General features: G+C 33.2%; 2 protein-coding genes across 2 annotated transcripts in view; one reads left to right on the top strand and one right to left on the bottom strand.

Moving 5' to 3' along the window:
• Nucleotides 1-25,235, bottom strand: part of LOC118735905 — a gene marked incomplete at its 3' end in the record, with an annotated part of 539,363 nt that overhangs the window by 282,953 nt on the left and 231,175 nt on the right.
• LOC118735907 overlaps nt 1-25,235 on the top strand; it is a 97,667-nt gene that overhangs the window by 52,853 nt on the left and 19,579 nt on the right. The window contains exons 8-9 of the mRNA XM_036465932.1: nt 6,833-6,977; nt 17,024-17,283. Of these exons, the coding sequence (XP_036321825.1) occupies nt 6,833-6,977; nt 17,024-17,283 (405 nt within the window). The remainder of the gene's footprint in view (nt 1-6,832; nt 6,978-17,023; nt 17,284-25,235) is intronic.

The raw sequence follows: 25,235 nt of genomic DNA, 5'->3' as shown, positions 1-25,235 counted from the left end.
ATGGCTTATGTAATAATTAAAATGCGCTTTAAGGATTTTGTTGAATTATTTACCAGTTATCTATTATTCTCTCTATTTACCGCTATTTAAACGAATCTGGCTTGTTGTCGAAAAAGTAAAGGAAATTAGCACTTTTGAAAACACAAACAAGCAATAAAAGTTCAAAGCAATTCGGAATAGAAATGAACCACGATGCCTGCTCCTTACCCCTGGCACCGCCATTATTGTTGTGAGCAATCGCTTATCTTTTACTCGCCAGCAGCAAATTTTAACGCCAGTCAAAGTCATAGCTTAAGGCTATAGAAAACATTTAAAAATCCATCTTTCTTACTTGAATTACAGCATAATTTTTTAAAGACTTTTAAGTGGTGTTGTTGTTGGATTTGTATGCTTGTGCGAATTTCTTTGTGATTTGCGTTTATTTGTTTGCATTGAGTGTGCTTTGCATTACAATTACTAAGTGAGTTTGTACTTTGTATCGTTTTCTTAAGTCCCGTTGTACGTATGTACGTAAATAAATGTATTTCAATAGGTTTAAGGGTAATTAGCGCAAATTAATGGCAAACAACGCTCGCCTGGCATTTTAATCGCGCTGATTAAAATATAAAATGCGACGCTTAAGACCTTAGCTGTAGTTTTTTGTTTTTAGATGTTTGGCAGAAGTAGTTGACGCCCTCATTAAAGTAATAAATTGTGGGCATATAGTTATCTAGAAGAAATTGATTCAGTACTATTATTATTTGACTGACCATGGCATATCAGAAAGTACTCCATTATAAATATGTATGTAGATAAGTTTGAGTTTTTAAAGGCTCACAAACTTCTTGAAACAACTATGCAGACCACTAGACTCCACTTTGTGTGACAACATCAAGGCGCACGCCACAAATTGGAGGAGAAGCTCGGCCAAACACTAACATACATATGTATGTATGTGTAAGCGCCTATCCATTATTATTAATACTAGAAATTTCTGTAACTTGCATTTTCCGCACAAATCAAGTGCAGCGAGAACAAATATCGATTTTGTTATAAATTTCGTTATCGATATTTTTTTCCGATTTTTTATCAATATTTTTAATGATTTCGTTATCGAATTTTTTATCGGCATTGTTATCGATTTTGCTATCGATATTGTTTTCATATTTCCTGTCGATATTTTCGGAACTTATCGATACAATAATCGACATTTTGACCGATTTTGTTATCGATATTTTTTATCGAATTTATTATAGATATTTTTTTTCGATATTGGTATCGATATTCGAATTTTCTATCGATATTGTTACCGGTTTCGCTATTGATATTTTTATCGATGTTACTATCGATTTTGCTATCGGTACACATGATGGTACATCTTATGACAGAACATCACATGATATGGCATCATTTGGCATGACATAACATTATATCACATCACGTCACATTGCATCGCATTACCTGACATGTAACATCTTCCTACGAAAGATGAAGAAAATGATAAAAGCAAAAATATAAAAGATAAAAACAAAGATGAGGAACATAAATCTAATTTGAACGAAAAGGGTAGAGGTAGGGATCTAGATAGAAAAACGACAAAAATATATGTAACCTTAAGCGAAATCATATGGACATACCTATGTATATTGTTTAGGTGACAAACTAGATATGTAACGTAAGTTTCACTACGCACTCACTTTTATATTCTCAAATCTCTCATCGCCGGAAGTTTTCGTTTTGCTCGAAAGATTCCGGAGATTTTAGTGCTTTATTACCGCCATTCCGCAAATTAATGGAAATAAGTTCTACATCATGTGACAACCAAATCATGGCTTATATTGTGAAAGGATACCAATGGTTTCTTTCAATTAGGTAATTTTGAAATCCTTTTAAATACATATAACACGTCATCCCTAGAAGCGTCAACTCCCTCCAACTAGCTGCTTAACACTTCTTTCTTTGGATTTCTTTTGCCTACTGGCGACAGCTTGCAAGACAATTACGAGTACGAAAATCACATCAAACTCCACCATCCATTTCATTAACTTTCTCCACTAAATCCCAGAGTATTTTCATGCCTGCATTTATGTCCGCCTATTTCGCTTTTTCCTGCCTCACCTTCCTTTCCGCTTTAAAAGTATGCTAATTAAGTGCTAACAAAGTGAGTATGTATTAGCTCTTATGATTGTCAATATTTGACAGTAAGCTGGCAAAATACCAAAATCACAAAACTAGTTAATTAACGAAGCCCCCACAATTTAAACCATAGCAACAGCAACAACAACCACAAACTACGTCACTCTCAAGCATTATTAATAGTTAGTACACCGTAGGCGTGCTTTAATGTTTTGGCTTCCCGCTTTGTTCTGAGATGTTGATTGTTCATTCTGGTTAATGCGTAACAGGGAATGTGAGGAAACCATATGTAGCTAAGGCGAAAGTGAAAGGCGAAATTGAAAGACAAAAGCATAAAAGCGCAAAAACAAAAAGCATTAACCGCAACGACATTGTCAGCACTTTTGGTGGTACAGTGAGGCGATTCATAATGCCTGACACCAGGACACAATCTCTGGCAGACACTTGGCGCTTCATTAAGGCTACATTGGCTGAAATTATTTTAATTTTAATTAATAGGTAATCAACAAATAATAGCGAGACAATTTGGGGCGGGAGGAGAGCAGCACAAAATTACTAAAGTGCTCATTAATTATTTTATGTATATCAGCCATGATTAAATAACACAATATTTGTATGTGCATGTGAGACAAAATCTGCCTTAAATATAATTACACTCTAAAGCAGAAAACCTAAAGCAGTCGAAATTCAAACAAAAATTCACGAATTTACGAGTATCATTGCACTGTTCTTCATATTTCTCCATACCCAAATCATAGAAAATCAAATCAGTAATCAAATAGCCACTCCAATCCGACCGGAAAAGACATCTGCTCTTACTTTTAACGGTAAAGAGGCAATGTAAACGAAAAACCTTCTGACTCAAAGCGAATGAAAGGAAGTCCAATTTCAGTTATGGGCAATGAGAGTTCATTGAAAAATATGAAAAAAATATGATACTGTTGAAGTTTCTATTGCTTTAACATGGCCGAAGCTTGAGTGCTGTGACTACCTGGAGCGTGGTTGCTGACAAATTGACAAGATAATGGGCTGGAGTATAGGAAAAAGTGAAGAAAAGTGAACGCCATTGCAAGCACCAAAAGGAAATGTCATACAGAATCTACAAAAACAGGGAAAATAAACAAAGTATAAATAGATAAAAAGAATCAGAATAAAAAATAAATAAACAAAGTGTGGGCATATGGAAAGAATCAATATATTTTTATGCACCTTAACTGTATGAAGAAAATTTTTTGTTTAGCTACAAAGCTGGAGAAATGTTCCTTTGGTCATAAAAACGGTACCTGTGAAAAATTTTGAAAATAGTACTACGGAAAGACGTGCCACAAAGGTCTTAAAGTCAGCATTTTCATGCAATTTTACACAAAGTGAACAAAATTGCCTATAAGTCAGTGGATATTTTAATAGTCAAATGTCATAAATGGCAACAATATTTTTAAACCTCCCCAACTTTTAAAGTTATTAAGTTTTTTTCCATGTAAAATTAAAATTTTCTAAGATTTCAAAAGTTAAATTTTAGCCCAGTAAATTTAGATCAAATTGGTACGAAGAAAAAAATGTGTAGTAGCGAACTTTTGCTGCAGTTCACTTCTATTTGACACGTAGATCATGGATCCACAGTCTTGCGCCTAAATTTCATAGGGGACATTCCGCCATCTTGGATTTTAGGTTTTTTGTTTTTTTTTTTTTTGGGGATTTTCAATCAAATTTTATAGAGAACTTAATTGCCCACATTTTTTATATACAAGCTTTAAAAAATCGTTGTTTATTTTAAAAAATCAGCAAAAATCGCGCCAAAGTTTTACATTGTCACTGTTTTTCCCATTTTTCAACAATTCCTGTAGAAAATGTGTACCGTATTCAAATGCCGAAGTTGTAGAAAATTTAATTCTCCATAACTTTTCTACGAACACTATTTTTATGCGACGCTTAGATCACGACCGGGAACGTTCCCTTGGAAAGAGCGGAAGCAGTAATTTCACTGATATCTTGCTCCACATCGCTATCGTTATGGATATGTTTTTTTTTTTGTTTTTGATATATTCATTAAAGTAGTTATTGTTTGACTTGACAATGTTGATTTTTTGTCCGTTGCCAACATTATTATGTAGAGCTATAACCGCCAAAAAAACGTGAGCGACATTTTTTATTTTATTATTATTATTTTTTATCTAGTTACCCAGGAACATTTCTGTCTCAAAAAAAAATATTAAAAAAAAAATTTCGCCCACGTTTTTTTGGAGATTATTCTTTATTTTTATTAACCCTTTTCAATTCCGCTAATGGTAATCCTGGCCAAAAATGTCTATCATTAACCACAATGGTACCATGTATGAAGAAATTTAAGCTTGACAGCCTAAAATAAGCTGGGATTAAAAGAAAGAACACTGCTTTTACAAAAGGAGAAAACTTCTGAGCGTCGCATATTTAAGAATAGTTGAAATTACTCTGGACACCAAAATAATAGGAAAGAAAGCGGTGAAAATATATAGATAAGATAGACGTCACGGAAGTATGTTAAAGAGCTGAATATCCAGATAATGTTGGTATGGTATTCAAGTATCACGTAACCACCGATGGGGGCGGGGACCTTCGATTTGCTTGTTTTTGATGAGAAAGGGGTGAGACCTGCTTGTTGATTACTCCAACAATATTTATGTACTTTTGTGATGATAAAAAACTTTGTAGATTTTAGTTTGAACAAATATCGAATGTACCTTACATTTTTAGGCTATAAATTCCCGATTTCTAGCCTTGATAACTACTCAGTGTGAATAACAGTAAAGCCACATCAACATAATACAAAACTACCAGTCACTATGTAAGCATGACAGGGCGGAGGCAGAGGGTTAAGAATGAGTAAAACTCTGCTTACGTATTACTTGAATGGCTCCTATTCAAAAAATTAAAATTGCGGACCTCTTGCAAAGATAGAGATGTATCTAGCTCCCTTATTGGCCCACCAGGCATTCTGGCAGAGCATTCAAAGCTTAACTATCATCCGACACTCACCTGAAAATTCACTTGCGCAATTATAAAATTTTTCATGAGAACACAGCTTTATTAAAACTCGAATTAAGCCGTGCCCTTAAATATTCGCACATATACAATTTTCCAAAGGGGATAGGATTCACGTTTTTATATTTTCTAACCACATTTTTGTTTGCATTTTTTTGGCCTTTTGGCAAGAATATAACACGAAGAAGTTTTACATTTCAACTCTCTAGCTCATCTTGTACGTAGTATTTTTATAAATCTATGTTAGAAATTTTAGGCAGAATGTCGACATTTTGAAGATCTTCTTCCACGCATCATTACCGTTAAATGCAGATCCTGCGAAGCAGAAAAAGTGTTTAAAAAAGCTAAATAGACCTCCTGGGATTGAATGTCTCCCAGTCATTACTGAGCGAAGTATTCACCAAGTTTCTGATGGTGGTTTCGATGGCCCAAGGTGGGAGTGCTCTAACTGGCTACTGACCGAGGCATGCCTTGTCTGAGCGAACTTCGGTCGAATGGTCCTGTATGAGTTACTTTGCTGTTTTCTATAATTTTTTTTTCTGTTATAGTGTTTTCGGCTTAGTATGGTCCATTCCGTATGTATATAACTTTTATAATAATAGCGATTCCTAATAAATTAACTTGATTGCTACCAATAAATTTTAAATGATAATCTAACCATAATTCTAATTTACTAAACGAAAAAATATTTATAATTGAACTTCTCGAAAAGATCTGCCTGTAGGATTTTAATTGCAGTCTTTTTATGATCTAGACACTTAAAATATTCAAGAGGTTCAAGAATATTTCATTTATTTTCGGTTCAAGAGCACCGTGCAAATTAAATAAAAGCTTGTAAAAACAGGCAAATTACTACTTCCGCCTTATAAGGTTGGCCCATAAAACCCACGAATATTTTTCATTGTGACACCCATTGAAGAGCTGTCAACGCGGTTTAGGAGCGCTTGTGTCCTGGGTATGTGGCTGCTTTCCAGCCAACTTTACCACCAACTGAGTATATTTTTACATATAAATATGTATGTATAGAGCTGGTACCTGTCATTGTTATATGTATATGCATACATAGTTGAAAGGCAAATAACACACCGTGGCTTATGTAAAATCCAAAATAAATGTGTGCGCATCCATGAGTTAGCAAAACCAATGCAAAAAATAAAAGGAAAAGAAATTCCCTCAAAAATGTCATATTAGAAATGTGTATGTGTTGGCGTTTATCACTTTGCAGCGTGAAGCAGCATTACACAGCAACAAAAACCACAGCAACCAATCAACGCACAAGTCAACTGGAAAAACGCGGCCTAGACACCCAACCCTCTTTAATGTAGAAAAGATTCGCGACATTTTTTACACCTGAGTAATTTCTTTGCTGACTTCACAGCATTTTTTAAGCGCATTTACTGCAAAAAGAAAGCTGCCACTTTTTTTGTTTCCTTGTGTTTCCCTTTTCCTTTACCTGCACTTAACCGCAAATAAATAAAATGTGTCAACACGTTTCAGGCAGACCAGCAGCTGCATGGTGACTTGGAAGCGAGCTGTAATGATCTATGACTACTCACTTTTAATTTTAATTCTTACTTAGATTTAAATTTTTCATTTTGGGCTTACTTTTCGCAACGATTTTAATGTCAGATTATTTTTTATGTAAAATTGGCTGTAATTTTATTACAAAACCTTTCTCTTTTTTTGCTTCTGCTTACAGAGGTAATGCACGCTCATTGTGGATGGGCATTATGTGGGCACTGACATCTGGCACAGGTGTGGCTGTGGCTTTGCTGCAAGGCTCAGCTGGACCGCTGATTGGTGTTGCGATTTCCGCCTCGCTTCTGCCACCTATGGTGAATTGTGTAAGTATTCGACACGATTTTAATTTACAATGCAAGCGAAATGTTCGTAAGGTACAAAAAGGAAATAAAGAATAGAAAATTGCACATGCAAACAAGCTACATATTTTTGAATTAGAAAACGATTTACTAAACTGTTTTGCCGTTTTTTTTTAAATTACTAATTCATTTAAAACCCACTGAGACTCATCTTCTGCCATAGGGTAGCGCAAATGTACCTTTTCTCTAGGCATATAGTATACATACATATGTATGTATGTACATATGTAGCTTTAAACCACACACATGTTCGTTGCCATAAAAACTCCCAGTTTTTTTTTCTCCCGTCTTCTATTCATTTCGCTTGGATGCGCCGAAATAATGTGAAAATAATGCGGTAGCGATGAGTTATGTCTGGCAACCACTAAAACATAAATTTCAGTGGCCAACTGCATTTTTTGCTCACCATACACCCACGAGAAAGAACGCGATACGAAAAGTGAAAGAACAAACATTGCCTAAAAAAAATGGAGAAGCGTAAGGTATATTGGTGTTGTTAGTGCATATGCAGCGGCTTGTTTTCTTTTCGAAAGTATTAGAGCAGACCATATAAGGATCTGAAATAAAAGTAGCTTTAAATATACATATGTACATTAGGGTGGTAAAACAAAGTAAAGTCGGAATTTTAATGCTCCCGCCCTCTATTTTTTATTTTGAAATCAAAAAATATTTAGAGCGCTCAAAGTTGTTCATGTATTTTATATGGGGGAAAACCCACTTCTCGTAGAAATGGTATAGAATTCTTGCATTTTCTGACAAATTTTCCGTTTTTTTGTGGTTTTCGGTGGACCTATAAAATATAGTTACTATGAAAAAATTTTTAAATAAACAATTGGGTATTATTATTGGGAATCTCCTGAAGAGAAACAGAGTATTCCGATTGAAAAATATTGATTTGCAAGTATTCTATACTATTTCTAATAAAAGTTGTTTTTTTTTTTCATATACAATACATTGGGCGCTTTGAGCGAATAAGGGTGCGTTCACACAGAAAGCCAAACCGAGCCAAGTGAAAGCGTTCCGAGGGGAGTGAAGCTTTCAAATTGCAGTTGCTATATGAAAGTGTTCATACAGCAAGCTTTTTCAGAAGCGTTTTGGAGCTGAAAGCAAAGCAGTTTTTGCTTTTGAATTTTTCATTTAATTGCTTAGCTTCATGACGCTGCGGCAAGCAAGATATCAAAATAATTAAATAAAAACGAATTTTTCAACTAATCTTTTGAATAAAATTGATCAATTATATTTGCCGCTTTTAATTTACGGTAAGTTTTGTGTTATCTTTGCCACTGAGTCTATGAGAAAAGCTGCGCTCTGCCTCGTTCAGCGTGAACACCTACAGGTTCGTCTCGCTCCGCCTTTAGGCGCTCGGCACAGTTCGGCTTTCTGTGTGAACGCATCCTAAGAGTTTTGGGAGAGAGTAACCACACAAACATACTCTTCTTTGAAAGCCTGTTTCAGAACATATGTATGCATCTAATTCCGCATCAAAAGTCACTGTATCTGCTTCGAAATTCAAGCCTAACCATTACCCCTTAAGAAATATTATATCTTTTCACTTTGTAGTTGAAAATATTGGGTACATTGGGTAGCGCTTGCATTTTTAAATTCTCCGGTGTCAGATGGTAAATAATATTTCGCGTTGCCAACTAGAAGCCCATTACGCTGCTAGTGGTTTTCGCGGTTAGAAGATATTTCGCCTTTATTGTTTGCAGCTCCAACAAAAGAGACCAAAAAAAACTTAACAAGCGCCGACATGAGTTGACGACAGACAAAGAGTGAGAAAGGGGACTTACTTCCGACAAAAACTATAATAGCGTACCACAAGTGAAATGGCAAACAAATGAACAAAAGCATATTGTCTATTTGGTAAACAAATAAACTCACACAAGCGCTCCGTCTTACGTACATACTTGTACATATGTTTGTATACATATTTAGTTAGGAGGAACCAAGCTAAATTGTAAATAGGTTTGTGCAAACAAGTGCGCCTTTTACAAATATTTATGTGGCACATACGAGTATTTGCGACCCTGGGCCACTATTATTTGACCAGGGGGGGGCAGAAAGTAATTTGGCAATTTATTACACTAAATATGAGCAGAAAATCCTAGGCAGACAGACAGACATTACTATTGTGGAAGCAAAGATATTTGGGGACAATAGCAGTCTATTGAAACAGCCGCAGAAAACGAAGCTGAAACCAAAACCGAAACCAAAACCTAAAGCAGAAGCAAAAGCAAAAACTGAAAGCACAAATAAATAGGCCACCAAACAGGCAAGTAAATAGTGAAACTAAAATTTTTAAGAGGACATGCATACACAGCCAGCTCCTTCTCGAACCACAAATGTTCGCGCGCCGACGTACGATTAATTGTCGCAAAGACCTTAGATGCGCTGCTGGGCTGAGTTGCTTTGGCAAGTTTGAGTCTGCGGCTATAGCGACACTTGTGTAGGTACTTACATACATACCGACAAATATATTAAATTATACATAGCTATATATAGATACGAGTAAAATAATAGCAGTAAAATTCACAATGATGCTGCTGGTAACCTATGTTTATTTATTTATAGTTAACAATTTTTATTTATCTATTTATCGATCTGTATCAAAAACCGCATAAATAAAATTTTCAAAGCATGCGCAAAGTTCACAAAAATTAATTAACCTTCATCAAAATTTCGAATTTTTCAACTAGATTTCTTAGAAAGATTTTAGTGTAATAAAGTGCAAGTTTCAAGTCGCTAAAAATTACCGTTGATTTTTTATAATCTTTTTTTTTTTTGTCGAGGGTGTGCGAACTTTCTGCCAAATAAAAATAAGTTTGCTTCATTGACCATGATTATACCATAAAATGCTTCGGAGCTATAGAATTTTTAAGAAAAACAATCAAAGTTTTTGTGTATGGTGAACGGGAAATCTTTGCACGCCTTGGTCGAGCACTTAATATTAACCAGCACCAGCACCGCACATTATATTACCAGCACCATATAATTCTATATTTTAAACTTTGTACAAAAATTATATAAATTCAAGAAACTTTACCAAAAATTTAAAATTTTTTATTCAGAAGTGTAAGTTTCAAGACACTAGAAAATCGCGTTGATATTTATATTTTTTTTTTTTTGTTTACCTGACGTTGTTGTGCATGTTCTTCCATATCAGCCACAAAAAAAAAAAAAACATTATAAATAAAAGAAACTTTCGAGCATACTTTATATGGAAGAAAACGCACAATACCGACAGCTAAAATATTTATTAAAAATCAACGCGATTTACCTACATAAAATTAATATGCTATATAACTGCATTCCTAAAATTTTTATAGTTGGACGAATTTTTAATCAGAATTTTTTTTAGACATTTTCTTCACAAAAAAAAAAAATATGAAAAAACCTTGTACGAAAAAATGCGAAACACCTTAAAAAAAGTTTGCATGAACATTCATTGAAATTTTCCGAGTTAGCGGAAGAAAATAAAATAAAATTTGCTGCATACTTTGTGAAAAATTCTCTGTGCCAATTCGTTTTACCGTGAGTGTATGTATGTTTGTAAGCGCACAGAAGGCTGTACGCTCGTGTCCATTTGATTTATTTAAGTCATATCCTAAAGCTCGCGTGTGCAAACATATTTTATAAAGCTACATAAATATTTGAATGCTTGTACTTACTATAAAGCAAATACGCCGGTCCACAAAACACACACACACACACACACACCCCACCCAGGTGCTGTCTATGTACGTATATGCGCTCATTTTCACCACACACATCTACCGCACATTCAGTCATGATTAAGTGATTTTAGCACCAATGTAAAGCTTTGTAATATGCACTGATACCGCCGCACACGGCTACACATATCAACATTCGTACATGTAAATATATATATACGAGTATAAGTATGTGTTTATGTGACTGCATATTTGCAATGGCATTTTGCATACACTCCTTAGGTCATTAAATGCGTATTAGAGCAGACAAACAATTGCATGTAGATACGTTTGTGTGTATGGGTGTACAACTGACCTGCATATTCCATGCATACATATGTAGGCACAGTCCAAATTCCCTTTCTACTAAACGGAGATTTATTGGAAGTACTAGCATACGGGATGGCATGATATATTGGCTGGTGGTTGGAGAATACGCGTGCATTTAACAAGTTCTTATGTGCTAGTAAATCATTGAAACTCAGGGGAACAATTGCCAAAGAAAACTATACAAAATTTTTAATATACATTTTACGTTCGTTAGGGAAGTAATATTTATTTTGGTGTGAAGTGTGTTACATTGCAAAGTTGGTTATTTAAATACAAACAAGTAATTTTTAAGCAAAAAACAAAACCGACTTCAATTCTCATATAAAAAATTAATTAATCTAATGATCAAATCTAATCCAGATTAGTATGGGACCACCGCTGAGACACTACCTTTCCGATGCCAAAAGAATTATCGAAATCGGTTGACGTGGTCCAAAGTTATGCGGTAACATACATAAAAATAAAAAATAAATAAATATTCTGACGAATTGATAACCTCCTATTTTTTTAAAGTTGGTTTTTTGAAGTCGGTTAAAAAAACGAACTAAAAACATTTACTTGACCAAAAGAAATCTTATATTTAATTTTACCGTTGGTCTTTAAAACTGCCGCAAAGTCTCAGAAAATCGGAAAAATCCTTAAGCATCCAGAAAAAATCCCGAAAGTTGTCGAAAAAATACCAAAAGATTTCGAAAAATTCATAATATCTCTAAAACCTTTTTGAAAAATTACATACAAAATTTTGAGTACAATACAAAAAAAAAAATTGAAAAACGCGAGAACCAATTACAGTAGACCAACCTTATCTTATTGATTTTTTATGCGATTGCAAGTCTATTTACAACCAAATTAATATTTTTTAGTCGCCCCAATTCCTATTCTACACGCGCATCCATAAGTTTGCTCAAAATTTATGTATACACAAGAATCACTATTTTCAGCTACTTGAAATTTGTGCTTGACATAGTATTTTGTCTTTGGGTCAAGCGGTCGCCAGTCGATTTCATGCGCAAGTGGCACAAACATTTTCGTGCCACGCTTAAGCGTATACATACGCATGTAGTATAACTACCCAGTGGGAAAATGTAATGTATGGTAATCGAAAAAATAATCAGTAAAACACATTCGAAAATGCATTTTTTTTCCACGGCATGTCCTAAGAAAAGTGGGGCATTCAACAATGCATTACCTTGATTCGAGAAATGTATGTGATTTAATGTGAAATTTTTGGGACTTTTTGGCTATAAAGAGTCATCTATCTAAATCTATATATGTAATACGCAAATGGTTTTTTTCGAGGTCATCAGATCTGCACGGTTCGTTCGATTTTGAAAAAAAGAAATGTCAAATTAAATTAGTTGGACTGTACTAATGATTTGGTTTTTTGAAAAGAGTTGCCAACTGCTAAAAAATTTCATTCAAATTATTTAACAAATTACAGAGCATAGACTGTAAATGTGCAACAAGGTTTTACTTTTTTCGAAAAGTGTTGCCATCTTTTAAAAAATTAAATGCCAATTACTAAAAACGTTAAATCAATTAGTGCAATATCGTTATTAATCGAAATGGGTTTTGAAAAGGTTTTATTTTTTCACTACATGCAAGGGGGTTGCCACCTGTTTAAAAAATCGAAAGTAATTAAATTATGCAGAAGTTGCATAGATATGTGAAATATTAAATGGGTGTCAATCAAAAATGAGTTAAGAGCTTTAATTTGAACACCCATTTGAAAAAAGTTTGTGGTGTTTAAAAAGGGTTGCCACCTACTTAAAATGTTAAATTCAAATTAGCTCATAAATTAAATTAATTATTAAAAGTATGTTATGTAAGTTATTTGTATCAATCCAAATGGTTATCAAAAGGCTTAATTTCTAAAGGAGGGTTGCCACCTGTCTAAAACATCAGGTTTAAGGTGAATTAGAGGAATGGGTTATTTAAGTATGTATTTGTGTCAGACGATAGGGGTTTAAGAAAGTTTCAGTCTGAATATATTTTCAAAAGGGTTGCCACGTAATTCAAAAGTGGATTTTTTTCAACTTACACCAGGTGTATGAAATATTATTGTATGGGTGGCAAACAAAATATTGTTAGGAAATCTTTAGTTTAGTTTGAGTACTTAGAATATTTTTGAGATGTTTGAAGCGGGTTGCCACCCGTTTGAAAAGATTCAAATTAATTGCTTACATACATGTTCCATGAATTACTAAAAGATGGGTATCAATCAAAATGGGTTTGAAAATGGTTTATCTCTAAGCGTTAACTTAATTCATCGGTTAATTGAAGTATCTATCATAATGCTAGACAAAAAGATTTAAGAAAATTTTGATTTTAAAATACTTTTGAAAGAGATTGGCAACGGTTTTAAAATTCGAATTTAGTTAACTTGTTATAGGAATATTTAAAAATAAATATCAAACGAAGAAGTTTTAAGCTAGATTTAGCTTGAAAATATTTTTGATTAGGGTTTCTACCTATTCTAAGCCTCATATATGTATATATCTTACTATATGTATATACAGATATAATAGGTGATTGTATTTCTTTGAAGGTCATCAGATCTGCACCGTTCTTACCAATTTCAAAAATGAGATGTCAAAGTAAAAAGCTTGGCCTGTAGATTTTTTTAGTGGTACAGGGTGATTAAAAATCGGATGAAATGAAAAAATCGACACCATGCGAGACCTCTTTCACTCAGACACGGCAGGACGGACTTATAACTCTGACTACTATTTGGAATATTTTTAAATTACCACCTATTAAAAAACTTGAATTAAATTTGGGCGTTTGGCGCAAGGGGTTTACTAGTAAGAAATTACATTATTTATAACGTATGTAATGCATTACTACTTGTCCCACTGGGCATGTACGTAGGTATCTGTTAAGTAGGCTTGAGGTGCACGAGAGTACGCTGCCTATTATTTTTATTTTTTTTGCCATAAAGTGGATTGAAAAAAAAATTCTTGTATGCGGGTGTGCTTAAGGAGCTATTAGACGCCTTCAGCACAGTTGAAGAGAAGAGTAAGTGAAAGCTATGTGCCAAGAAGCCTATAGTTTAGGTTTCACTAATTTGTCTAATAATTCCACCTAAAGAAAATACGCAAGAAAATCTGCAAATTGAATTTTTATTTAATTCCCCGACGACAATAATCCTCAAAAGCTAAGAAATCACCAACGGAGTACATAAATCAGGCAAGAAACTTACTCCAAATTGCCTAAATTTATTAACCATTATAAAATTTTGTTTCACTTTGGCTTAGCTAGATTGCAACAGTAGGAGGAAAATTTAAGTTTCCTCCAGTACATGGTGGCATAAATTAGACCAGCTAATGCAATTTGTTGATTAATCTGCAACTAAGTAGCGACTGAACGAACGAACAAACGCACACGATATAACGTAGAGCCCTAGAATCAGTGAATGAGTTAAAACGCAGTCTAAGTTTAGCCAAAAAACTTCAAGTGCCATAAATCTGTTGGAAAACTCACAAAACGCATCAGCCGGCTCAGCGCAATAAAAACAATAATATTAAAGAGGCTCAGCCTGAGTTTGCAGGCTCGTTGAAATGAGCAAGTTTGCGACACTGGTAACCAGCAGCGGAAGAATGGTGGCAAACAAGCCAAAGGGGGTAAATGCTAAGCGAAGGGCTAGCATAGTGACTTACCAAAGAAGTAATATTCCACATAAATTTTATGTTAATTTACAAGCGTAGGGTGTGACACTTTTCTCCGCGCACAGCTGATTGCGTGTGCTGCTGCTGGCAGTAAAGCTGACGTCAACGACGGCGGCGGTCTGGTTCGCAATGAACTTGAGTGAGGCGCGCATGCCTCACTTGGACTCATTTTTCATTTTGATCTACTTTTAGTTGGATTACATGGAAAATTTGAATTATTGGCTTGTCGTTGAATAATCATTTATCATGTGGCAGATTGAAGTGAGTGAAGGGGTTTTTTGTTAATATTTAAAGAAAGAGAGTAGTTACGCAGAGCAGACTGTGACTAGATAACCGTTTATGCGTTACATATTTGATAAGTGATTTTTGCTTAAATTAAATTTTCTAAATTTGATATTCGCATGAATACTTTACGAAAGTGACTGATTGTACTTTGATGGTGAGAAATGAGCTATCTATTGGATAACCTCCCTAACCTGATTGTTCAGTAAATTGAAAAGAAAAAAATTGAATTAGGTGTGCATTCGAAAGCCAAGGATAAATTGTCGTTTGGCTCAGTAACTTAAATTTGTTGAGCACCTCCATTATAGATATTAAAGAAAAATTAATATGAGGGGACTTTATTAGAGCAACAGAAGCCAGGTCAACAATTTTTAGAATTTTTGTCTGTCTGTATGTATGTTTGAATGCGCATCACATGGAATCAATTGCGGTTTTCATCGTTGCATTGCCAATGGTCTAACTTAAAACATAGGATAAAAAATAATGACAGAGTTGCCACCTGTTTGAAAATTGCAGTTTAAGTAAATTTATAAGATAAAGCAAATACATATTGCCATATGACTGTCAAAATAAAGATGTTTATGAAGGCTTACAGCCGAAAATATTTTTGTGGTAGGTTCCCACCCGTTTGAAAATTTTAATTTGATTTAATTACAATAGAATTACAATAGAATAAATTACATTTTACAATATGGGTATAAACTAAAGAGGTTAGCAAAGATTACTGCCAAACATATTTTTGAAGAGGGTTGCCACCTGTTTGAAAAATTGTATTACTAAATCGATAAAATAAATTAAATATTACAATACTGGTATCAAAGTAAAGAGGTTAAAATAAATGTACTGTCGGAAATATTTTTGTGGAGAGTTGCCACCTATTTCTAAAATTTAATTCAACTAAAATTATAAGATAAGGTATGTAAATTTTTTTTTTTGAAAATCGCACTTTAAAAAGCTCTTCAAATCTATTTTATTTTGTATGAGTGAAGCCTTAAGAGTTTTGAGAGGGAGTAACAACACAAAAATACTTTTAAAACACAGTTAAGCACGCCCAGTATTTGCTATTTAGCTATTTGCTATTAAGGCTTTGAAATTTTCTTTTTTATAAATCGCAAAAAATTCAACGTAATTTTGACTTTGGCCAGCTATATCGCAGCGAGTTTATGAATTTATATGAATAAGTTTCAATAATATGTTAAACTGATCAGATTTTAAGTCAAAATTTAGACGAAATTTTGTGATTTAAAAAAATTAAAATTTTTTCAAACACCCGTCTTTAAAGTTTTGAAGTTTTCCCCATATAAAATTTAGATTTTGACATTTTTAAGGACTACCCTAACTCTTCTTTTTATGAAAAATGTAGTTAAATTTAAGAACTAAGATTTTTTTTAATACAAATAAGAAAATATCGATTAAATTTAGTCGAAAAAATAACATTTGTATACATCGATCAAGTATGACGGTAATCAGAGAATCGCGATTACTTTTGGACAGAAAAATAAATAAAAAAGTAAGAGTGAGGCATCCAAAACTTTCGATCAACTATTTTGCAACATTTCAAACTTTCTAATTACCTAGAATCTTAAGAAAAAATTCGGATATGCCGCTTTGTAGCCCACTCAATTTTAGTACAATATTGTTCAATGTTGCAAGCGGTTATGTATTGGCGGTGTTACTCATTTTCTTCCATACAAAGTGGATACTTATGTAAACCTTGTCACTATAATCCTATAAAATAAACATCTTTTCAGTCGAAAAAACTTTTACTTGTGTCTCGTTTACTAATGTCATTTAATTGTTTCACACGCACTCTAATGGTATAATATGGTGTTGTTATCATTGTTGTTGTGTAAATAGCTAATTTTCTAATAAATTTTACGCATTGTTGTTTATCGCATGTGCACAGATTTTAGTTTTTAATTTAGCCAATGTCAGTCCATTCTTCTTCTCATTTATCCTGTTTAGAAGAATTACATTTGACTACATATTTTTACTATACATTTTTCGTTTGCCTCTTTAGGGTCTCTTCTGGGCATTGGCTTGCATTTGGCTTATCTATCCCGGCATCCGTATACCACATTTGCAGGGAGAGGCAATGAATGAAACTTCACAATATAAATTTCTATACACCGATTACCTGCCAACAGAATTCTTTATCAACGGCATTATATCTTCGTTATTAACGGTTATAAATATTATGTGCATTTTTACAACAGCAATAATCGTATTGAAAATCAAAGAAGTATCAGCACCATACACAGCCAGTCCGGATTTGAAGCGGTAAGTAAAGTGGAAGACAGAGAAAATGATCCACATTTTCCGAAAGCGGATTATTCGAGTGCTTCTAATATTAGCGAAAATGAATTGAAGTATTTCAAATTATACCTTTTTTTTTTTTTTGAAAGTGTACTACAATACAATATTTGCACAAATTCATATTTCTGGATACTTTTCAACTCATTCATTTAGGCCCTTAATTTATTTGAAACGAAACAGAAGTTTAATCCTTGCACATCATTTCCTCCTAGCTCAAAGTATGACACATCATTATTCATAACTTTTTGTCACACAATTGACGATTACTTAGGATTACTTCACGCAGTTGTTTACATACATTTATTCCTGGTTTTTATTGCACACATCATTTATTCTTACATACCTAATGGCCTTCATGATTTCTGCACTTTATTTGGCTTAAATATGACAAGAAAAGCCATACAAGAAATGCGCACACGCTTTTGGGTGCTTAAGCATTGTTATTGTTGCAATAATTTCCACCGAAAATTCCTTTTTTACATTCAACAAGAGGTCTGGTATTGTCGTATGGACAAAATAAAGAAAGTGAATTAATGAAAATGAGCATCATCGAAGCATCGTTTTTGTAGCCACAAATGGAATATATAAATGTTATACCATAGACCAGAATATAGAAAATAACAAAGAAGTGCTTTCACTTACAAACGTACTCAGAGAGAGAGAGAGAGATAAGGCCGCTCGTACGGTCCATCAAAGGAAGAAAATGCTTAAGTTAATTTAAGGAAAGTAGGCAGAGAAAAGGCGGAAATTAACAAACTCTTTAGAAATAAAAAGAAGAGTGGATTTTCGTGCCAATTCAGAGTTCAATTTTTACGCGAACGATTTTGAGTGGACATTTGTCCAAACATTCATGTCATTTTGTATTCATTTGCCAATGCTGCATGTTGAGAAAAAGAATTTTGCTATGCAGCCAACAAAAATTTGTAAAAAAAAAATCATTCGATTTCATCTTCAAAAGACATTTTTGGTCAAGGCAAATATTCGATTAAGTAAGGGAATATGCTAGAATGCTATACCCAAGCATCTTTGTGTGTTAAAAATAAAGAGGCAGTAGGTTTAAAATGAATCGAAAAGAAAATATGTACTTAAGTAAGCAAGGACAAAATTTGAAATTATACGCCTTTTCATTGAGTAAATATACAAGGAAACCCTTCTCATGGATGAGCGATCTTTATTAAGTCATGTGGCGTGCTTGGAGTCACGTGCAGGAGAACTTCTTTTTTTATGTACATTTGGGTGGCTCAAAAACACACGTTAAATATTTAAGTCAGAATTTTTATGCTCTCACCCCCTAGGCTTGTTCTACACCGAAAAAAATAAACCCCTATTTTTTATTTTGAAATCAACAGATCGCTCAAAGGTTTCCATGTATTTTATATGGGGGAAAACAACTTTTTGTATAAATGTTTATAAAACTCTTAAAAATTTGTATTTTTCGATCAGATGTCTCTGTTTCTCTTCAGGATATTCCCAATAATAATACCCAATTATTTATTTAACATTTTTTCATTGTAACTATATTTTATAGGCCCCCAGAAAGTGCAATGGGGGCCTAATAAAAAATCTTTGGTATTAAAAAATGGATAGATAAACAATTGGGTATTATTATTAGAAGTCTCCTGAAAACGAAAGTTTTCCGATCAAAAAATATTGATTTTCAAAAATTTTATATAAAGTTATTTTTTCTCCATCTAATATACATAGAAGCTTTGAGCGCTTTGAGCGACCTCTAAATATTTTGTGATTTCAAAATAAAAATGAAGGGTATATTTTTTTCGTATATAACAATGCTAGGTGGTGAGAGAGAGCATTAAAATACCGACTTTACTCCCTTTGGACAACCCTAATGTACATATATTTATAATTTACCAGAGATTGCCAGCTGACGCGCATAAAGCCGCCTTAAAATATGCAACGCATGTTTCAGTAATAATTCAAAGAAGCTTTCTTACAAAAAGCTTACCATAATTCCCTTTCTTGTCCAAATGAATTTGAAATGATTAAATTAAAATCGTCGTGGATTTTAAAATTGCTTTAGCTTTTCAACAAATAAAATACATAAATACATGTATGTGCTTAAAAAAAGCGACATTTTACTAAAAAATAATTTTAAAGAAAATCTAATCGAAAACACAATCGCTTATCTATGCATTTATAGACTTTTGCTTAGGTTGATTGTGCATATCGTGGGTTGGATGAAAAAATACTAAACACATTTAAAGAGATTATTTTGTAAAACAATACCTCTGTGGTAAATAAATCGTTTTTAATGAAGTACTGTAAAAAGATAAAGTTTCTCCCACTTTTTTCGCTTTGATTATCTACATACATTGATGAAAATCTTAAATAGAAAAAACGAATCCCATAAGACAATTCATTTACCATACAAGTAATTGAAAATAAAAGAGTTATTACATCTGCATTAGCACTGCCAACTCCATGAAGGATTATTGGCCTTTGGCGATACATTTTCATTTACGCCTTAATGTAGGCTAATCAATCTACAAGAAGAAAGTAGCCCTACAGCTATGGGTGTAAGTAAGTAGCTTCATAGTCCAAGGCGCCACAGCAGCAGTGAAAGTGATTTTCTTTTTCTACGCAACTATACTCCCGCATAGCTGATGGCACACATTTAGGCCATTTATAAATGTACGATGGAAACGAGAAGAAGTAAATAAAAGAAGAGTGCGAAAACAGAGATAAGACAAAAAAAGAATAAAAAGGAAATGGATGATTCGAACAGCCGGCTAACAAGTGGTAGAAAACGTAATTGATTGAATGGGTGGGTGTTAGTGCGAAAAAAGAGGTAAATAAATTGAATCTAGAAATGGTTTTTATTCACACACTTTGGTATGCAAAAAATAAGTAACGAAAGAGTGGATGTATTGGTAACAAATATGATTGTGCAATAGAAGGAAGTATAATTATCATACACCATCACACAGTTTTATTAAAGTCGTTTCTTTGAACGAATATTGAATAATTGTTTGCCTTTACAGCTACTTTTGAAGCTTAAAAAATGTTAGAAGCTAACCATTACCACACTCGTGCTTACCTACTAAGCAGTTTCTTTCGTTGAAATTTATTTCTTCCTTCTGCTAAACTCTCTTGTTGACCCACATCTTCATTGTTTATCAGTCGTCTACATCGCTAGCACTATTGCCATCCCAACCACAAAGACAAAAAAGCGTATTTTGCGGTCGTTGTAACTGCACTGCAGGGTAAACGCGAACTAGTGAATCAAATTTGTGGTTAAGTACTAGTTACTTCTCGCCTATTTTACTTTTTAAAACGAAATTTGCCTAGCTTAGAGTGAAAAGTTCATAAGTCGAATTTTTCTAAAAAAAAAAAAAAAATTATGCCAGAATCAAGAACATGTAAAAATGCATTGTTTTCTAAAAGATCGAACTGCCTATTTTATTTGGAACTAGAGCAGCAAACCGGTTTTGAACCGAACCGGTTTTTTAATCGAACCGCCGTAGTACTTTAAGCCAAACGACGAACCGAACCGTTTTTATTTTGAAATACCAAAACCGAACGGAAAACCACTACAAAATATGGTTCGAGGCGGTTCAAAATGAAATGGTTAAATTTATTGTTTTCATGGGAACTGCGTGAGACTACGAAGTTAAGAACCTATAAAAATGGGATTTTCAACTCTAAGGCAAGATTTTGAGCGTCAATTCAAAATTCTATTTATGCAATTTTTATCTTCTACTCAACTAGACTTACGACTCATTGAATTCTTAATAAATTTTATTTAGATACAAATTTTATTTAGAAAATAATTTATTTAATTTAATACAAACCACTTAAATAATATTGCCTTCTGAGTTAACTTCGTCAATTAGGGATACAAATTGAATAAATAGGTGGAAAAAATTTTGGAAAATCCCAAACCCAGAAACTAACCCCTTCTGCATTTTTTTACGCTAAATACCGAAGTACTCCAGCATGCATGGTGTTTGAGATACTCCAACCTAAAGGCGTGAAAATTACCTTTTCGTAAATTTCAAAAGCGTATAAAATCGAGAGTAAATTTTTTCGAATATTGGCACAAATTTTAACTTAAAGTGAGGTACCCACAAACCGGTTTGTGGACCGGTACAAGTTTTTTCCAAGTGCTTTGTGGAAGATTTTGCAGCCCTAGTTGTAACCTTTTCTATTCAGTAATATGCAAATTTTCTAAGTCCATAATAGTCGCAGGAAAGTGAAAAGTTCTTACAGGGTCTATACGTGCATATGTTTAAATATATGTATATATATATATATATATATATATGCATTCGCTACTATGTACATATGTACATAAAAAAGCATTCCTTATCTAGACTACTTTAAAATTACCATAGGCGTTGAACGTTTTACGCATTTCAACTTTTCAACTGATGTCATATGCACACACTCTCTTTTCACTTCGATTTCCATGCGCCAGCAAGATTTCTTTACGTAACACAAATTTTTCTTTCTAACCTCTAAAATTCAATTTTCATACTTGAAGCGGAAATTGTTTAGTTAAGCTTTGCACATGTAAATATGTATATGTGTTTGATGCACAGGTTTGGTTTTCTTTTCTCAAAAAAATGTTTTGCCCTTTTAAATGGAAACTCTTGCTTTGCCATTTCTCTTGGCGAGAATAAAACAGAAAATATGATACTCCATCACAAGTTCATGTATAGTTAGTCTTTAATTAATTTCATAGGAAAACACTTATTTCTGATACGGAAAATAAATTTATTTTTAAAAGCGTAAATTAAATATCAACCGAGCAAATCTCACCCTCACGTTTATTTGAGGGCATAAAAGGCAGCATTTTTGCCGGTGCAGAGCTGAACCGGCTGAGTAAAGAACACGACGACCTGTGAAAGGGCTGAGAACAGAACATAAAAATTTGACTGCGCTAACACAGAGCAGAATAAGTGTAGCATTTTTTCAAGAAAAGAAAACGCTATTCGATTTCTTCCATCCACTCTTCTTTAATAGACATTGATGAACTGACCAACTGCGTGTCTGACGCGTCCTACTAAAGTTCCATTTGAATTATTAAGAAAAGGGGTTTAAGTTCACCGCACAGTGGTCCAAATTGATATATTAGGGTAATTTAGTTATTATATAAAGAACTAAGATAGATATCGGGATGAAATTTTGCACAAATTATGTTTGAATGACTAAGAACTTGTAGTCATAGAATGGGCAACATCGAATAGCGACCACGCCTACCAACCATATAATTCAAAAATCTTAATACTTTTCATCAATTTCGCACGACAAAAAACATAAAGATTATAATCAAAATTCATATTTGTTACAAATTAATTAAATTATATAAAACTCAATAAGATAATATGAGGTACACTGGCGATCAATAGTGAGCGCATGGTGATTTTTGTTAAATATTTGCAATGTTTTTCAAGCTAAAAGCTTTTGTATGACAAATCCCAGTGAACTTGATGAGGAGATGTGGTGATCTGCGAAATATCAGCTATAAATTCTAGCATTTGTAAATTATTGTTGTTTTCCACCAAATTCTTTCAAGAGAAAAAATTTTTGAATACAATTTTGAGCTTTTTAAATTGAGTTTTTAGAAAAATTATGGGTACGAGGTACATCGCAGTATTGGCAAAATAATAATCTGATTAACGATTAAAATGTTAATCGCGATTAACGATTAAAATTAATTCATCGTAATCATCTGTACGATTAGTGATTGAATTTTTTTTAATCGTTAATCGTCGGTTGTGATTACGATTACTTAATTTTAATCATTAATCGTTAATCCAATTTAAAAAAAAATCTGATTAAGTGGTCTAGTGTGTCCGAATTTGAAACCAAACCGGGGTTATAGTTATTTTTTTTTTTGTGTTTCACGCTTATAAGAAACGCATAATATATAAAAAAATAATAAGAAATATTAATAGTAATACGTAAATTGGGAATTTTTATAACCCATTGCACATGCGCAGATGGATATTAAAACCTAGTTTGCTTAGCGTCTGTTAAATAGATCTTAATGAAAATGCACACCAAATTGCTTAGATTTATAAGGAAAACCGACATTGCCATACCCGATTAACTGGCCTTGTGTGCACAGTAAAATTCCAGCATAAAGTAATTATTCACCAAACCTACTTAATCAAATTAAGGGTTAATGATTAAAAATACATTTTTTTAATCGCGGTTACGATTAACTCTTTAATCATGATTAGCTGTAATCGGATTGAATTTAATCGAATTAACTAATTGATTAAAAAATCAATCGATTAATGCCAACACTGGTACATCGGGTATGATATTCTAGTAAAACAGCTTCCAATTTCAAGCGGTTCAAAGTCGCGTTAATTTTTAATAAGTTCTTTTTTGGTTACGGCTTTTGCGTTTTTTTTTTTTTTTATATAAAAAGTGCAATTTATAAAACCCAGCTTTTAAATGATAGTTCAGTGGCCAAAAACGTGCATCTTGTTCGATAACTCTCGAAAGCTCATTTCGTGTGCGATATGTCGAATAAAGCGTTGCTTTTGAGCCTAACAAAAGAAAACGTGTTATAATTGTAGTAAGTTGAATACCAAAAGCCATCTTATGGATCTTATAGAGACATCATCGTTATCAAAGGGAATATGCTTTGAAAGGAATCGGTGGTTAGAAAAGTTCATACACTAATACATTTACTAAAAACTAATTTTTTTTTCGTGAAAATTTTTTGTATAACATTTAAAATTTTTCTTGTTAAATTTTTTACGTTTTGGAAGAACCCCACAATTGTTTTTCCGCTTTTTACATGCCCTTAATTTTTTGGATTTTTATATTATGAGTAAATGAGGAAGCTGATCAGTTGACCAGAATGGACCCCGACAGCACGTGAGCCCATCCTTGCGGTAGGTGCTAACACGATAAAGGAAGTGCTCATAAAAAAAAATACCTGACTGAGGGAACTGCACTGGCAAAACACCATAGGTTAAGGTAACATCTTGCTAGGGGGCAAAATCTAAAGAGATAAGTATTTGCACGGGTCTTTGTAGGCTAAGCTGCTCTCGTTTTCTTATTCTTACCAAATTCAGGCCACAAGTTTATTAAATTGAATACAAAGCCATACAGTTATGTATGTAAGTACATATAAAAATATGTATGTATTAGAGACATTAGCTCCTTAACAATAGTAAGAGATTTAATTTTTTTAATTTTGAGTTGTGTCGTTATTGCAGGGGACAATCGATATGTAAAAATTTCCCATGCATATTTCGATATCTGAATTTTTAATGTCAATTACTTATTTAACCGAATGACTTAAATCATCATTGGTTATACTAATGTATATTTGTATTTACAAGTACATACATTTATTATGAGTTATTTAGTAACTAAAGTAACTGTAGCATGAAAAATATATAAGATTGATTTGTAAAGCGAGAAAAATCTCAAGAAATATTTTTCATTCCATCTGTCGGTACTTTGCCGCCGTTGTATATTTTCTTGAAGAAGTCCTACTAATGTTATAAATTGAAAAGTTGGTGAGTATGTTAACATAGTTCTTGCTCTTTCACGCTAAGACGGCTGGAAGCAATCAATGAAATTCGGCGCACAGATAGGTTATAACTCTTAAAATCAGTTAATTATTAGGTTAAAAAATATACTACAATTAGATGGCCCACAAAACGATCTATTTCGAAAATATTTTTACGGTGGTTGCCACCAGTTAAAATTTTAAAAAAGATAAATTAATTAGTTAAATAAAATATGAAAGCAATATTGGTGTCAAAAAATAAATCATTTCAAGATCGAGATTTTCCGAAAAAGGTTGCCACCTGTTCCAATAGCTAATGTCAGTTTATATAACAAGCTAAACGAAAAATTTATTTCAGAAATATTTTTAAAGGGGCTACCAGCCGTTTGGAAGTTCAAAATCAAATGAAACAACAAGT

The sequence above is a fragment of the Rhagoletis pomonella genome, unplaced genomic scaffold, assembly GCF_013731165.1.
Source record: "Rhagoletis pomonella isolate Grant_MI unplaced genomic scaffold, Rhpom_1.0 Rhpom_scaffold_00003, whole genome shotgun sequence".
Lineage (NCBI taxonomy): Eukaryota > Metazoa > Arthropoda > Insecta > Diptera > Tephritidae > Rhagoletis > Rhagoletis pomonella.
This window is presented reverse-complemented; position numbering and strand designations above follow the sequence as displayed.